Source organism: Drosophila ananassae, chromosome 2L (assembly GCF_017639315.1).
Source record: "Drosophila ananassae strain 14024-0371.13 chromosome 2L, ASM1763931v2, whole genome shotgun sequence".
Taxonomy (NCBI): Eukaryota; Metazoa; Arthropoda; class Insecta; order Diptera; family Drosophilidae; genus Drosophila; species Drosophila ananassae.
Genome location: NC_057927.1, coordinates 21,828,766 through 21,844,910, shown reverse-complemented (window position 1 = coordinate 21,844,910; position 16,145 = coordinate 21,828,766). Strand labels below are relative to the sequence as shown.

General features: G+C 47.2%; 1 protein-coding gene and 1 long non-coding RNA gene across 14 annotated transcripts in view; one reads left to right on the top strand and one right to left on the bottom strand.

Moving 5' to 3' along the window:
* Window positions 1-265: 265 nt before the first annotated feature.
* Window positions 266-16,145, bottom strand: part of LOC6501619 (unconventional myosin-XVIIIa) — a 31,145-nt gene continuing 15,265 nt past the window's right edge. For 5 of the 13 annotated variants that reach the window (XM_014911641.3, XM_032456210.2, XM_032456209.2 and 2 more), the window contains 8 exons: window positions 9,785-9,919; window positions 9,493-9,720; window positions 5,008-5,379; window positions 4,673-4,951; window positions 2,388-3,346; window positions 1,945-2,328; window positions 1,697-1,879; window positions 266-1,159 (listed from right to left, as the gene is read on the bottom strand). In XM_014911641.3, coding sequence (XP_014767127.1) covers window positions 988-1,159; window positions 1,697-1,879; window positions 1,945-2,328; window positions 2,388-3,346; window positions 4,673-4,951; window positions 5,008-5,379; window positions 9,493-9,720; window positions 9,785-9,919 — 2,712 coding nt within the window. In that variant the 3' untranslated portion in view covers window positions 266-987. Of the gene's footprint in view, window positions 1,880-1,944; window positions 2,329-2,387; window positions 3,347-3,552; window positions 3,915-4,672; window positions 4,952-5,007; window positions 5,380-6,660; window positions 8,057-8,157; window positions 8,490-9,492; window positions 9,721-9,784; window positions 9,920-11,395; window positions 13,320-16,145 lie in introns of those variants that run through there. The other 8 variants (XM_032456214.2, XM_014911639.3, XM_032456216.2 and 5 more) reach the window with 8 other exon arrangements.
* On the top strand, window positions 8,658-9,326 carry LOC116656561. Its single transcript, XR_004311515.2, has 2 exons — window positions 8,658-8,808; window positions 8,863-9,326. It is a non-coding gene; the product is annotated as an uncharacterized LOC116656561 (long non-coding RNA).

Sequence of the window (16,145 nt, the reverse complement as noted above, 5' to 3'; positions counted from 1 at the left end):
GTGTTATGCGATCAGAGAGTAAGACTAAGGAAGAGATTATGTTTAAGAATTTATATGAAGAATTTTGCATATTTATTGCATGTATAAAAAGTAAATAGTTTAATGAACTATTAAGTCAAGTATACTTTGAAAATTATTCAATATTTTTTAACTTGTAGCGAAAAATGTTGAAGATCGAAGACACAGGCAATCTGTCGAGACACATCCGAATAAGGCAAAGATAAAACTTATTATAGAACCTTTTTCCCATAAATAAACAACAAACTTTTGAGTTTTATAACAATATATTTATTTGTGGATCATCGATTTGTTAGTTTTCTATAAGTATTTTAATAAATCGTTTCCTTTATCGTACGATATCTGCAAAATTTTGTATTCCAATATATATTGTGGTTTCTTTACTTATTGGGATTTTTAATTTTCCGTATATATACGATGATTTAATGAATGAATGAGTGACGCTATGTTGCCGTTTAATTGATGATGTTACGATTTGGATGATAAGTTTCGTATAAGAATAAAAGTTATTTTATAAAATACTCGGTTATGTGGGATTTGAATCCGTAAAACATTGAATTTATTGCATTCGCATATACTTGCCTATGATTTTGAAACGCGTTTAACTAATTTATTTAAGTTGGCTATAGGACAATGGACTATACTCTATATAGGCTATAGGTTTTAGTAATCTTTTTCCATTTTGTTTTGTTTCTTTTTGAGAGAGATAAAAACATGTTAATCACTTTGTTTAGGGACTGTCGCGCAAATTAAATTAACTACGATTCAGCATTGCTATCGAATGCGTATTGGGTTCAATCATATTTTATCATATATATTATATATCATGTAGCTATATTCCGATAATAAATAATTAAACATATTGAACTAAACAGTAATCAAATAATAATGGTAAACAACTAATAAATATTCAAATAATAAAAAAAATTACAAAGTACAAGAGCTGCAACATTGATGGATCTACTAGGTCTACGACTGACCCGCCGCTGGCACTGTTAATGATCCTGCTACTGATCCCATCCTGGTCGCTGCTGATGCCGCTGCAGCTGCTGTTTTTGTGTCCGGCTCTGGGTCCGGTATGGCTTTGGCCGCCAGTGCCAGCTTATGAATGTGCGGCGACGATGGCGACGTCACTGTTATTCTACAATAAGAAAAAGCTAATGGTTTACACGCACACACACATGCGGAGGGGGATTCCGAAAGGTTCCAAACGGCGGACGGGGTCATGACGGAGCGGAACGGAGCGGAGCGGTTTAGGGCGGGAGCGAGGATTTGTTGTGTTTTTTTTTTTTTGTTGATTTTTGTCACATAGGCATTAACATATATTTACACGCATCGTTTGTTTTCGTTTTAAGGGGTGTTTGGTTTGGTTTTATGGATTTGTTTTAAATGGCAGGAGACGTTGATGGAAGCGATGCAGCGTTGGCGTCGATTGCAGAGTTGGTATTTCGGTAATTCGGTTTTGGGGTCATTTGTGGATGTGGATGTGGATTGTGGCGGATGGTTTGCATGTATGATTTAATTATTTAAATTAGATAAGCCGGCAATAGCAAACAGACCTTACAGACTAGCTAACTAGCGATAGGCATATTAAGAGGCGGATAATGTTTGGATGGTGCTTGGGCCTTAATGCTTGTGCTGCTGTCTGCTGTTCGAGTTGACTTCGTTATCAGCGTACCTAGGGCTGTTGTCGTCCTTTTCATAGACCACGGTGCGAGTGGTGCTGACAACAGTGCCGCCGCCGCCTCCGCCACCACCGATGCTTCCATTCAGCGACTGTTGCGAACTGCGTTTCACGTGCACGGGTCGCAAGCGCTCCTCGAGGTCGCTGATGGAGCCCACGGAACTGATGCTCTCGTCACTGCAACACCAAAAATAGTCTTAATATTTTCCACTTCTCAGGATTTAGTTTCGAATTCCACTCACCTCTCGCTAAGTTCCTCTTCGCCCTCCTCCTCCATGGCCTGTTGCAGATCGGCTATCCGCTGAAGTGCCAGCCGGAGGTCGTTCTTCAGGGCCGCTCCCTCCGATTCCATTTGCTCCATCTTCTTTTCGAGGTCCTTGCGCCGCGTCAGGGACTCCTGCTCGCGACTGGACACCGTGTGGTACTCCTCACGCATATCGCGGAGACTCTTTTGCGACTTCTTGAGCACGTCCTGGGCCTGCATTTCGCGCATCTTCGACTGCGTCACCTCGTTCTGCAGCTTCTCCAGGGCCTCCTTGTGACGGGTCACCTGCACTTCCAGACGCGCCCGAGTGGCCTGCTCCAGCTCCAGCCGGGATTCCAGTTCCTTGGTGCGAAGCTCCAATCTATAAATATTTGAAGTTAGTAAACAAATCTAAGCACATATTTTAGATAAAATCCTTACCTCTTCGACATCATGGCCATGGATGGATCGCCCATATTTTCGACATTGTCCAAGCGGTGCTGTAGCTCGGCCACCTGCTCTTTGAGATTGTTTCGTTCAGCCTCCATTTCGTTGAGCTTGAACTCCGCTTCGGATACATTTATCTGCTCGGTGTTCAATTGCTTCACTGTGGCACTGTACTTCTTCATCAGTTCGCTGAGCTCCTCCTCGTTCTCCTCGATTTGAGCCTGGAGCTCGGCGCGATCCCTGTGCGCCGCATTGGCTCGCTCCTCGGCATCGTTTCGGGCGCGATGTGACTCCTCGAACATGGCCTGGACTTCGGTGAGTTCCGCTTCGGCTGTTTGACGCGCCTTCATGGCCAGAGATCGAGCGGACTCTGCGTCTTCCAGTTGATTCCGCAGCTGGCGAATAAGCGTCTTGCCTGGCGTGTCCGCCTTGAGGCGCTCCAGCTGGGTCTGAGCGTCCTTGAGCAGAGCCTTGTATTTGCGGAGATCACGGCGCAGCTTCTGGTTCATTGCCTCCTCAGCGTCGCGGTCCACGCGATCACGATCCTCCATAGAGGACAGGCGTCGCTCCAGCTCGTGCTTCTCACGGAGGAGCAGGGTTCGCTCCTCATGCTCTGTCTCCAGTTGGCACTCCAGGGCCTTGATCTTTTTGTAGCCATTGCCGCGAACTTCTTCCAGCTCCTCATCACGCTGCTGGGACTCGCGGCGTGCCTCTTTGCGCATGGTCTCCAGTGTCATCTCCAGACGGAGTTTGGCCTGCTCCAGCAGCTGTATCTGGCCTGCCATCTCGTCCAGTTCCTCCTCCTGCTCCTTGGCCCGGCGTTCTGTTTCGTTTTTAGAGCGCCGCAGCTGGGCGAACTCTTCTTCGGTTCCGCCCCCAAAGGTCATCTCTTCCAGTTCGCGCTGCAGCGAAGCTAGCTTCTCTTCCTTCAGGTCCAGATCCAAGCGGGTGTCCTGTAAGACGAAGAGTTAAGAATATAATAAGTGTCTCGCTTAATTAACCCAATTATTTATGTCATTTCACACACTTCCTGATTACAATTTCTAGACTTTTCAGAGGGCTTCTAATTTATTACCCCTTTCTAGTGTCTGCCTTCTGCTTTTAATGGGTTATATTTGTCTGGAGCTTAGACTAGAGCTTGGAACCCATTTGAACTCACTTGAATCAACCGAGTCGAGTAACGGAAACTCATGGCTGGCCTGTACTTGGCTTGGGAACTGTATGAACGTATAGAGGAGTATAGTCGGTGGTGTGCTGCTCAGTGCCCGGGTTTATGGTATCTAAATCGCAGTGGCCAGTTCAGTTCAGTTCAGTTATCGCCCTCCATGGAGGCTCTTCCTCTTCCAGCTAATTATGAGTATCGAAAGCGTAATGAGAACGGCGTCGACGTTTTAATTTCTTTTTGCCAAGCGGCACGAACAATCGGCAAAGACACTGGGACAGACTCTGTACTCCAGTTATCGCACGTTGACGGTCGTCGAGCTACTGTCTACTGTCTACTGTCGAGCGGAACAATGAAGAAAGCAGCAAAGCGAAGATCCACAAATGTGTGACCAAAAGATACAGATACACAGAGCGAGAAGGCTCGAGAGTCGGTTCGAGTGAGAGCGAGCAGGCGAGCAGGCGAGAGCCTAGAGTACAGGCCGATAAAAACATGAGACCCCAAGAACCCAGAACGGAATACTCAAAGAAAGAAGATCTCGGATTGGAACACATGCCGCACATGCGTACATGTGTCGAATGCTCGGTGTGGGCAGGTAGCCATGCAGGCAGGCTGTCGAGGTATTCCACTGCTTGGGCAAACAAGCCGAACGAGTTTCGGGCCTCTGAGATATGCAGTATCTGTATCTGTATCTCGGTTGCAATGTGCGCAACGTGCCGCCACTTGTTTCAACACTGTGCAACAAGTCTTTATCCGATGGCGACACCCCACGCCCTGACCTGGACAATTTTAATAGGATATTTTTTATAATTAATATGGAAAAAAGATTAATTTTTGGGGTTTGAAGGCTTAGCCTCTTGCCTTATTGGTCTTAAAATATTTTTGTTTCTAACTAAAAAACTACGAATTATCTATGAAGAATTAACAAATAAAAGTTATTAAATTTAATTACATAATTATAAACATACGATATTCTATATCACATTTTCTTGCTCTTTATTTTCTATGTCCCACTGTACTTTATGCAACATGCTGCCACTGACCCTACGCAACATGTTGCTTTTCTATTGTGAAACATGTTGCTGGGAACAAAAATGTTGCCAAGCTTCAAACTCACCGCTAGGGTCTGCTCCAGCGTAAACTTCTCGGCCTGCAGGACATCCTTCTCGCGGCCGTAGCGCTCCTTGGCCTGACGCTCCTGGCGAGCCGCATCCTGCAGGGACTGGCACTCGGCATCGAACTTGCGCTGCTTCTTCTCGAGCAAATTGTTTCGGGCATTTTGCTCCTCGAGCAGCATGCGCAGATCGTTCATCTCGTTGGTCATCTTCTGAGCCTTGCGCTTCCATTGGCCCACAACTTGACGTTGCTCCTCAACTTCTTCGTAGGCATCGGAAAGCTGTTTCAAAGATAGAAATTATTAAGGGTCTAATAGAGTGGCTGGACGGAACAAACCTTCTTCTCCAATTGCTTCTTAAGCCCGACCAGCTGTTCCAGATCGTGCTCGTGCTGCGTATGCAGACGCCGTTTGGTGAACTCCAGCTCCCGGGCCACCCGCTCGTACTTGAGCTTGTAGACACCGCCACCCACGCCGCCGTCCTCGTTCTCCGCATCCTCGTCCTCGGAGATGCCATTCAGATCGGACTTGGCGCATATGAGTTCCATTTCCAGCTTCTCGGTGGTCTCCTGGAGGTTCTTCACCTTGTTGGCCTGATCGCCCAGCTCCTTCTCCAGCTTGAGGCGTTCGGCGGTCTCCGCCTCCAGCCGCTCGGTGGCGATGTGGGCTGTGGAGCGCTCCTCGGCCAGGTCCACCGTCAGTTCGGATAGCTGGAAAGATTGGGGGCGGGTTTCGATTTTTAGTACAAACATTCTCGATTCTGCTCCAGTTTCCCAGAGTATTTATGTTCATTTTATAGGATTGTTTATTTAGTTTTGTTCGATTCAGGTCTACGCCTGCCTGCCATGTGTCTGAATAGGTGAGATATTTATTTAGAAAAAGCAAATCCTTTGAGTGCCCAAGAGCCCAAAAGACCTGAATTCGACTGAACTTGTAACCTTGACCTAGGAAAGTGCAAAGAGGAAGTGCCATTCTAAGAAACCAATGCTTCCGCTGAGAGATATTTCCTGTAAAGCTGCCAGTGTCTATAATATCATAATTTTAAGTAAAATATTTATTTTTTTCTATACACAGAAATTACAATTTTAATTCCTCCTGATTCACACCTCAGTCACTCCCAAAATTGCACCATTATTTTATTAATTATTGGCTAACTAAATTACTAAAAATTATGGCTGCCAGATGACTTTTGGCAATAACATTTAAACTGATTCACACACAATTCAAAATATTCTAATAATTTAATTGATTGTCTGGCAATAAAGAAAATATTACGCCAAATGTTTCGAAACTATATTCCAAACCCATAAAAAATAAATCAAAATAATACATATTTAATAATACATATTTTAACCAGAAACAAGTTCCCATAGATGTACTATTTCCATTTCATATGACGTCGTATATAATAGAATTGTAGGAATTTCTAGAAAAAACACAAACAAATCGGAATTGGAAAAGAAAAATGGACTAAAGATCACATAATACTGCGAAAAAATTACTCATTCCGAGGATCATTTACTTAGGAAGAGATCAAAGAATGAGTGTCAAGTGAGTACAGGTTCCATTCAATCTTACAGCCGTGACACAAATTAAAAGTGACTCGCTCAGAAGTGGAAGGTCGGTTCATTGTCCTCATAAGAAATATTTCCAGAAACTTATTTTCAGTTTCTTTATATTATTTCCAAAACTCTTGATATATCTCTTTCCATGAAAACAAAAATTATGGATATGGAATATGGAATCTTCCCCTCAAAAATTCCAATTTGTGATTCACGCATTCGTTTTCTATTTTTTATTTTTAACAAAAATAGACTCAGGTGTGGGGGAGGCAGTGGGCGGAGAATCTTCCCCCGCTGTCAATGTCAGCGTGGTACCTTTTCTTTTCTTTCTCTGTTTTTGTTTGTTTAGGAATTTAATATTTACGAGGAGGAGACATCATCACCCGCACTTTATACCGAACTGTGTCAGACACAAGCTCAAGGTTATACCTCATCGTCCTCCTCGCGAATGGTGCGATCGTCGTCGTCGTCGTCGCGATTCCCGTTGGTCAGGCTGGTGGTGGTCGCCACCGACGACTCCCGCTCCCTGGCCGCCGAATTGGCCCGGGATGTCGACTGGCTGGGCAGTTGCTTGGCCAACTGGAAGGCCTTCGTCAGGATGTTCTGCGAGGATCGAGTGCGTCCCACCGATCCGCAGCGCTCTATGCTGTTTCGCTCGCGCTGTCGCTCGATCAGGGACATGGTGTCGTAGTCGTCGTAGCCGGAGCAAGTGCTTCCCGGAGTGGTGCAGCGACTATCCCGTCCACTGGTCATGCTAGTGGTTCTCTTCGTCCGCCTGCCCATGGCGGTCCACTCCTCCTGCACGTGATCCGTGCGCTTCAGGAAGTTCTGGATCTTTTCGCTGAGATAGGCGGACGAGGTGCGCGGATCCTCGAAGGAGGGCGAGGCCCGCAAAGACTGGTGGACTGGCTGGCGCTTGCAGCCCAATACGAAGGACAGATTGCCGTCGAAGACCACGGGCGAGCTCTCCAGCTGGTGCATCTCGTACGGATCCAGGCCCGAGCCGCGGGTGTAGGTCTGGGGGAAGACCCTGCGCGGCGGAGTCTGCAGACGCGAATTGGAGTTGGAGATCGAGGAGAGCGTGGAGCATCGCGAGGACACGGAGTAGGCGGGACTGGGCGAGCGGTTAACCAGACGCAGGCGATCGCTGTCCGTTCCTGTGGACGAATTGAGTGGCAGTTTCAGCGAGATCTCGTACAGACTTTCGGGCTCTCCATTAGCCTTATCCTTCTGATTACCCGAAAGCGACGAGATGCCTCCGCTGCCACTCGACGTTTTGGAAGTGTACTTGTTGGCTGTGTATGTGGATCGTGTGGTGGTGGTGGTGTGTTGTCCATTGGTCAGGGACTGAACTGGACTCTGCTCCCGCTGCTTGGGCAGCAGGCGGAGCTGTTTTCGCGCCTGACTGGTGGGGGGTTTGGGTGGCCTTGCCAACGGAGCACTGCCACTCATCGTGGAGTTAAGGGAGGATCCACTGCTGTTGCTGGAGGCAGTGGCCCCCAGTCTGGGTCCGCCATTCATGGCTGCCAGGACGCGGGCCAGGAACTTCTCCTTCTCCAAGCGGTCCGACTCTAGTGGCCCGGCATTCGGTGTGGCATCTCCAGAAGCTGGAATGTCAGCAGTGGCCTCGTTAGCAGGCGACAGAGGAGGCATTCGGGTTTGGATTAGTGGCAAGCAGGGATCGAGAGTGGGTTAGAGATTCTTTAGGGGATGATGGGGATTCGGATTCGTGGCTCTGCCTGGTTTGTTTCTGTGCAAATTTCTTTGGCCAATTTCTGTCGTTTTCGAAAATTTGTGTGTCGTTTTGTCGTTTTTCGTTTATTTTTTCAATCGAGTTTTGTTTAAAATTTATTCTAATTTGTATCTTCTGGGGTGTCTTATGCTAGGGGGCGGGGGTGCGAGGAGGGGCTGTCAAAAACTTGAGACCGTTGATGCAATTTAAATTTATCTCGGTCTGAATTTCTGTGCGACTTGTTGTTGGATTTATTTCGGCCTGAGCACGCGCGCGCATCGGATTGCCAGGCGGCCAGTCGGATATTCCTTTGTTTTCCTCGCCGAGGTTTTATGGCTTTTGGCAACGTTCTGACCAACGCACACGCCGAATCTAGACGGATCAGATCGGTTACACTCGGAATCGGACTCGAAATCGGTACGGAACGGATCGGATCGGATCACATCGAATCTCCCGGATAGCGGCGCCACGGGCCTCAGGCTTTCACGACGTTTGCTCGGCGACTAAGTGATGCGTACGGTTCTTGGTCTTGGCCTGGCCTGGCCAAAATGAAAAGCTCACTGCTCGCTACTTTTTGGCAAACAAATCCCCGGAGAGATCTGTTCGAGGAGAGCCAGTCCCACTCAGAGAGAGCGGCGCCATCAATTGCAACATCATCAGAATAGTTCCGCCATATCACATAATCTATGGTCGCTCGGACTCGTACTCGTCCGGGTTGCCTGTTGATTTCGGCCAACTGTTGATCCAATAATTTGGCAATCTTTGAAGGAATTATGTAAATCGCAGCATCCGATCGTATTAAATCCGATTCCAACCCAGCTGCAACTCAACTGTGGCGCGACAAAGTATTATTAATGATCTTTTAGAGCATTTAAAAATACATCTGGGGTCTATTCTAGTGTGCGGCGACATGTGCGAAACATCCACAGCCACAGCCACATCCACAGGCAGATCCCATGCCCATCTATCTCCACCAGAACAGATATTCCACTCTCCGAGTCAGAGTCAGTTGGTGTTCAATGCCCAAAATGCTATTTTTGGGCCACTTTTAAAAACCAAATAAGACAAATGAAAGCGGAAAAGCGGAAAGTCTGCAAGCGAAATCTGCATTATTTTCATTCAAGGAGCTGTTCATGGGAAACAAAGCCATGAACCAAAGTCTGGATCGGATTATAATTCCATTGCTCTTCCTTTGACACTTTTTGGAGTAATAATTGATGACGAAGTCCTTCCCGCTCCAAAGATATGGCTTTTATTTTGCAATTTATAACAAACGACAAACACTTATTGTTCTTGGCCTAAAAAGATTTCTTGTTTCTCGAATTCTATTAAATGACAAAATATACCCCTGCATCTAAATATATTAGGAATTCTTTCGATGGTAAGATGTCTTTTGGCGCCCCAGATATCAAAGCTGTGCCAACGAAAACAAGACCGCGCAGATGATATATCATGTCACTCCCGTCAAGAGCCGCAATTTTAATTGCCGACACTTGTCCATCAAAGACCAGAAAGATAGAGAGACTCACCTTGGCTTCCAACTTTTGGTTCTCCGCCTTGACCTCGCTGCGATCGCATTCGATCTTCTCCAGTTTGGCGCGCAGCATGAGGAGCTCCTCGTTGGCGGTCTTCAGTTGCTCCTCGGTGCGGTGGACGTTGAGGAGGGGCGTGACTCGGACCAGGAGGCGCCACCAGGGCCAGTCACGGACGGCCAGGAAGGCCTTCACATTCCGCTGGATGCAGCGAACGGCCAGTTCCTAAGGACATTTCAAAGATTAATAAAGAAATATCAGAATTATGGAAGGATTGTTAAATAATTACCTGCACCCGACGCTGGGACATCTTTTTCCGGGCCAGATACCCTCGGCAGAAGGCCTGCAGCTGAATGATGCGATCTGAGAGCAGGACATCGCGCTTGGCTTCCAGTTCGCTGAGAACTCCAGAACGGAAGAGGATCTGAAAGCAGGGCATTTGTAAGAGTTTGTAAATATTATTCAGACAGTTTAGAGACAGATACAGTTTCTTGTTTGCTTTTCATTAACATTTTTGTTATTTAATTAAAATGCAAGATAAACTCTTGATGTAATTTGTCGAACAAGCACAGAAACACCTGTTTATTATATCATTTAAGACAAGTGAGACTTTTAATTTCATTTCTGATGTCTTACAACCGGATGATCTAAGATCTGAACTGAAATATTCAACTGAACTTCAGGTGTCAGGTGCACTCCCCAAAGAGGAGATCCAAAAAAACAAAACCAAATCAATTCCGAGGAAGTGGAGGTCAAGGTGCTGATCTGATTCGACTCAGACCCGGCGTACAAAGACTATTGGAGAGGCAGGCAACGTAAAGATATGCAAAATATGAGCTAAGACATTGCAGACACCTGTTTGGCCAAAAAAAGCAAAGAGATGCCAAGCTTACAGGTGTGAAAGTGAGAAGAGGAAAAAGAAATGAAAACGAAATTGTAAACAAGATATTGCCATAAAAGCAAAAAAAAAGCGAATCGGTCAGAAAAGTAGGGGCATGGCCTCCTAATGGCGGTTCATGCAGGTGGAAAATGCATAGGTTTGTGCCATAAATTGAGGGCCAGGGCACTGGGTTCCCATACAAATTAGCCCCAAGACGACGCACCTCCAAGGTGTGGCTCTCCACCCCATCCATCTCTTTCGCTCCCTGTCACCAAACGTCGGATTCGCAACCAAGTCGAGAAACTATTTTCTCGAAATTTTTAATTATGCCCGGCACGTAGACAAAAATGAAAGTAAACCAATGTGAAATGGCAAACTAAACTGTCGTTTGTTTTTGGGAGAGTGTGTGAGGCGGCAGTGTGTGTGGCACGGTCATCAGGTATGAGTGGATAATTGGTGGCGGGATGCAGTTGGTATTGGTACCGGAGAGGTGTGGTTCGGCATTAGGCGATAAAATTTGAATTTTAAGAGTGCAATAAAGATATCCATAAATTCTAATCAAGGAGGAGTAGTGTTGAGTTTTAAAAAGGTTGCAAATCAAAAGACATTTTTAGAGAGAAGTAGGGAAAAGTGGAAGACCTCATCTTTAAAACTTAACTATTTCTATAGAAGTGAAAAATACTATACAACATATCCCTTAAATAGATAATAGATTCTTCAAGGACATGCTCCATTAACCAGATGTTAGAACCCCAGAAGTATAAACCAAAAAGCATGAGGTGGAAGTGGAAAGGCATTGCAGGATAGGCCAGGAAAATATATAAACCATGGATAGTATTTTGTACAATAAATATTTTATTCCATTTACAGTAAAAGTTAGATAGTTAGAGAAAATAAAAGACTTTTTAAAAAAATATAGAGTGCAGATGCGGAGAGTTAAGATTGGGCGGAGAGTTGTCTGGGCTGGGGAGGATCGGAAGCGGAGGATCTTCTGCCAGGTCAGTGCAGCCGCATAGTTACCTCTTTCGTGTAGGTGGGATAGATCTCCACCTGGGTCTGAATGCACCGCACCGCCTGCACCTGGGCCACCACTTTGCTGGCCACCACCGGCGACGGCGTTGCCGATGGCTTCTCTTTGGCAGCCACTGCCTCAAACTTCTGCAGCAACTCGGCGATTTTGTTGGACTTGCAACACGGCTTCTCGGTTTGCGGCAACCGCTCCTCGGCGGACTCATCGCCCTCGGACTCGCAGAGGCTGCCGGTGGAGTTGCTGGTGGACGTCGAAGTGGACAACTGGGTGTTGCTGATGTGGCCCGAGTCGTCGGAATCCTCGGCCTGCTCGGCTCGGATCTCCTTCGTGGGCTTTTTCAGAGGGTGTTTCTGGACTTTTACCTCCTGAACCACTTTGACGAGCAGCTCCTGGTTCTTGTCCGAGGTCTCGCCCAGCTTCGGCGGGATGATCTTGCAGGACTCTAGCTTGGGCCGGCCGACCTTCTCCTCGTTGGCGTACTGGAGCTTCTGTAGCTTTTTCTTGTTCCTCACCAGCTGGGAGTGCTCCTTGGTCACCCCGCGACTGCTGCTCCTCTTGGGCTTGTGATTCATGCTCTCCACCTGGCGCAGTATCTCCTGTCCTTTGGCCAGGCACTTGACCAGCAGCTCGTCGCTGTGAGCATTGGGTGACTTGGCTTTTGTCGTCCCAGGCTTCACTGTGGAATTGGCTCTTCTGGGAGTGGCTTTCGAGGCTGTGATATGTCTCTTCTCCAGACTGGAGTTGGCTCTTTTGGGCATTGTTACAGCGGCAGGAGGTGGAGGCTGGACGGCAGGAGCTCTTCCACGTGCTACTGTGTTGAGGGTTAGTAAGGATCGGGTCCTTTGCTGCTTTCCAGGAGCCTTCACCGGCAGCGGTTGCTCCAGACAGAAGCTCTCGCTGCGCTTGCGGAGATTCGATTGCTTCCGAAGGGGAATCCTGCTACCATTCAGGTCGTTCAAGGAATTGTATCTGGAGTCCCCACCTCCTGTGGCTCCGGCTCCTCCTCCTCCTCGCATCAGCAGCACTGATCCTGCCAGTTCCGGGGACTGGTACACTTGCATGCGGCTTATATTCCTATTGATGCTCAAGGTACTGTGTGATTTGGAAAGCATGGGCTGGCGATCACAAAACTCCGCTGGAGGAGCTGGCAACTCCTCGGCGACTGGAGGATGGTATTCGTTGAGCAAATGGTCGAAACTCTGGAGAACCTCGTTCAGCTTGGTCTCGTCGTGGGCCACCTTCTCCAGCTCGGCGAAGATCTCGTCCTCCAGGGACTGCTGTGTCAGGCTGAGACTCAGACTCAGCTGGCTCTCCTCGTCGCTGTCGATGTAGCTGTAGACACTGCTGGTCAGGACACTGGTGGGCATCTGCAGTGGGATGGGATTAAGGGCTACTCCTTTGGGTGTATACTTCCCGCCCACACATCCGCCATCCACCGTGGACAGAGCACTCATGGATCTGGTGTGCTTGCTGCCTTTGTAGTACAGTTTTCCGCTTAATTTCGGTGTCAAGTTATCCTCGATTTTGTGGCGAATGTGCGAAAAGAATTTCTTGCCAGCTCCTAGTCCGTGTTTGGATAGATGTCCTGTGGCTGCTGGTGGCGCCTCAGCCGGAGGATTGCTCCGCACCTGGGCCAGCTTCGACTTGACCGTGTGCTTGTACATGTCCGCCGTGGGGGAATTATGTAAAGCAATTTTGGCGGCTACGGCCACAACAAGTAAAAGTGCATATAATTTTGCAATAAATTGCAGTTTCCTTTTCAATAACCTGCGACTGCGACTGCGAGTGGCCACTGCCGGTGGTGGTGGTTACTTTCACGGTGGTTATTGGAAGTGGCACTGACTGGATAACTGCTGGAATGGTGGCTTAGTCGGTATGGTGTTTTCTCTTCGGGCTCGGCGACGCAACTGAATTGGCTGGCCAAACAGACCAAGTCGGGTCCAAGTCGCTGGCCAAATGCTGGCTCTGCATTCGAAAGTGGCTTACCGAGAAACAACGGCTGGCATATAAACACACAAAAGCAACAAAAAGCCACCACAAACTTGGCTGAGGCTGAGGTCGCGGCCATTGGTAATCGGTCGGGGCGGGCAGAGGGGTAGGTACGGGTAGTGCAACATCACCAACACCATCACCTTATAAACCACTGCAACAGAGTGGACCCAGTGGACGATGCTAATTACCAACCCAAACAATTGGACACACACATGATCGACTTGCAGCTACCCAGCATAATCAGGCGCATCATCATCATTGCGATCCGCTTCCAAGGAAAGAGCACACCAAGTGCGACAATGGACTAGGTCTGGATCGGCCCTAGGCCCCTTGTTTGTGTTTCCATTTTGCTTTTCATTGCCAGCAATTGGAATCGCCCCAATGGACTTACAAAAGACGTACAGAGATCCATGGAGGGCTGGCAAAAGTGCCATGTTCATTGAGGACAAATAAATATTGGTATAGGTTCGTATTTGTGGCAGCAATAGTCTAGAGTCTAGACTCTAGACTGGTAGAGGTTGCAACACAGTTGAAAGGTCGTTAACCAGAGCAATCCATCAAAGAATCAGAACCAGAACCGGAGCTGTAACTATCATCATGTTGGTTAATAATAAGTTATGGAATACATTCAGTTCAGGAAATCCCTATCCAAGAACCCCCCACAAAAATCATTACCCAGAGATCGTGCCAGAATCATCTGTAACGATGTCATTGGGGCTTCCCATGTGGCCACAAATTGAGGCAATTACAAAGATGAAAAACGAAAATAAAATCAAGAGATTATAGAGAGCCGTTGAAACGCATCTTACGCAGCTTCCTGGTTATTGTTTCATAATTAAAAACTAGTTTACATATGCAGGGCTCGTCTGGGCTGGGAGGGCTGGATCTCTGAAAAGGCAGAGGCAGATACGGATTCAGAGACGTGCCTCTCCAGGGCGGGCAGGCGTTAATGAAGTTTTCGTGTTTTCGATTTTCAGCCTTTTGTTTTTGGCCCAAAAAGGCATTTCCCACTCCGCCCCGACTTCGGAGCTGCGGCGTTGACAGAACCCGCCTCGAAAGTATTATATAATCGTGTTCGAAAACCAGACAGCCAATCAGCCAGCCACTCCCCTCCGTCCGGTATTGACCGTCCCGTCCCGGGGGCATTTCTAATGAAAGCGAACGCTGGAAATTTCACTTTGGCTTCAGCTTCAACTTCAGTGGCTGTGGCTTGGGTTGAAAAAATTTTAATGTGCACCGGTCAAATGTGGTTTTCTGTGCGAAGCGAATGCAGGTTGCAACGTCATTTTCGATTTTTGTTTTTGCTGTTTTTTTATTTTTTATTTTTTTGGTGAAAGTCTGCGACCAAAAGGTGTGCGTGTGTGTTTGTAATCATAATCGGAGGAATCGGTATTGGTTTCGGATACGAATTTGTACACTTTCCCGTACGTACAAAGAGCCAGATGGCAGAGACAACGGCCAGCAGCAGGCCCAGGACTGGCTGGGACACCGTCTCCGCCTCGTAGAGTCGCCAAAATGTAGCCACGAGCTGGTAATCACTGACACGGCTTGATCGGATCGCGGCACTATCGTTCCCGCTCCTCGGCAGCGGACACACAGCGGATTTATCCGACCACATCTCGACTGGAGCTCAGGCGATTTCCATTCGCAAAATCCAACTGAGGCTCTGAGGCTCCGAGGCATCCAGACTGAAGACTCTGGAGATTACATCTTGGGGAATTCTATACCGGAGCCATTACAAAGCCACAGAGGCAGAGCATCGCAACAATGCGAGATGCGAGATGAACTTGACCGTGAAAGTTGCCAGCGTCATTGCTGAAAGATGCTGGAGAAAGATGATGAAGACCCGACCGGACCGACTCGAGGGGGAGCACATAAATAAACTGGAATTGCAGCATGTGACGTCAAAGTGGCTTTATTACGATCACTGGCGGCCAAAAGCACAGTTCGATTCACAGTTGCAGTGCCGAGAACAGGAAATAAAAGCCAGGCAGTCAGCCGAGCGTAGCCGGAGGAGCTCAAAGTAACCGATATCTTCCCAGGGATCCAGCACACCAGTGGTCATCCAAATGGCACTGACTGGGTGAGGCTTTAATCAATTATATCATAACTCAACAGCTATGCTTCAATAAACAATAATATCTTGGGACTTGACTTGATATAGAGTTGAAATTAAAGGCTGAACTTAAAGTTAAGGAAGTCTTGTTACCAAAAATATTTAAATATTAAATTTAAGATAAAAAATACCTCCGCTGATAAAGCTTTTCTTCCTCGATTTCCACCACACCTGTCCAAAAATTAGCATTTCTAACAACTTGTTGAAAATGTCGCACTTACGAAATAGTTCCCTAAAATTCTGGTTTAGTTTGCAACTCGCCACAGGGAAGTAAAGTTATTTAAGATCAGCGTGAATTTGTTTTAATTTCGAGCATAAAACACGTCAAGTTTTGATGAAATTCTAGTTCGATTAGAAGCCGAAGAAAGATTCTCTCTGGGCACTGGGCTCTGGGCAACGAAACTGAAAGGGAATTCCGACCAGTCATGCTTATTTCCAAAATAGTTCGATCTCCAGATGAGTAACCTGTTTGAAGGTTTCCTCAAAACGTGAACTCTGCTGTGGAGTCGTCTAGAAGGGATCGCGATGGTGATTGAGAGCTGGCCATTTAACATAATAATTGCGGGGAAGGAGCGAGTTGATGAGAGGACTCTGACGGGGCGGTGATGCCAGCCAGGATCAATTACAGGAAC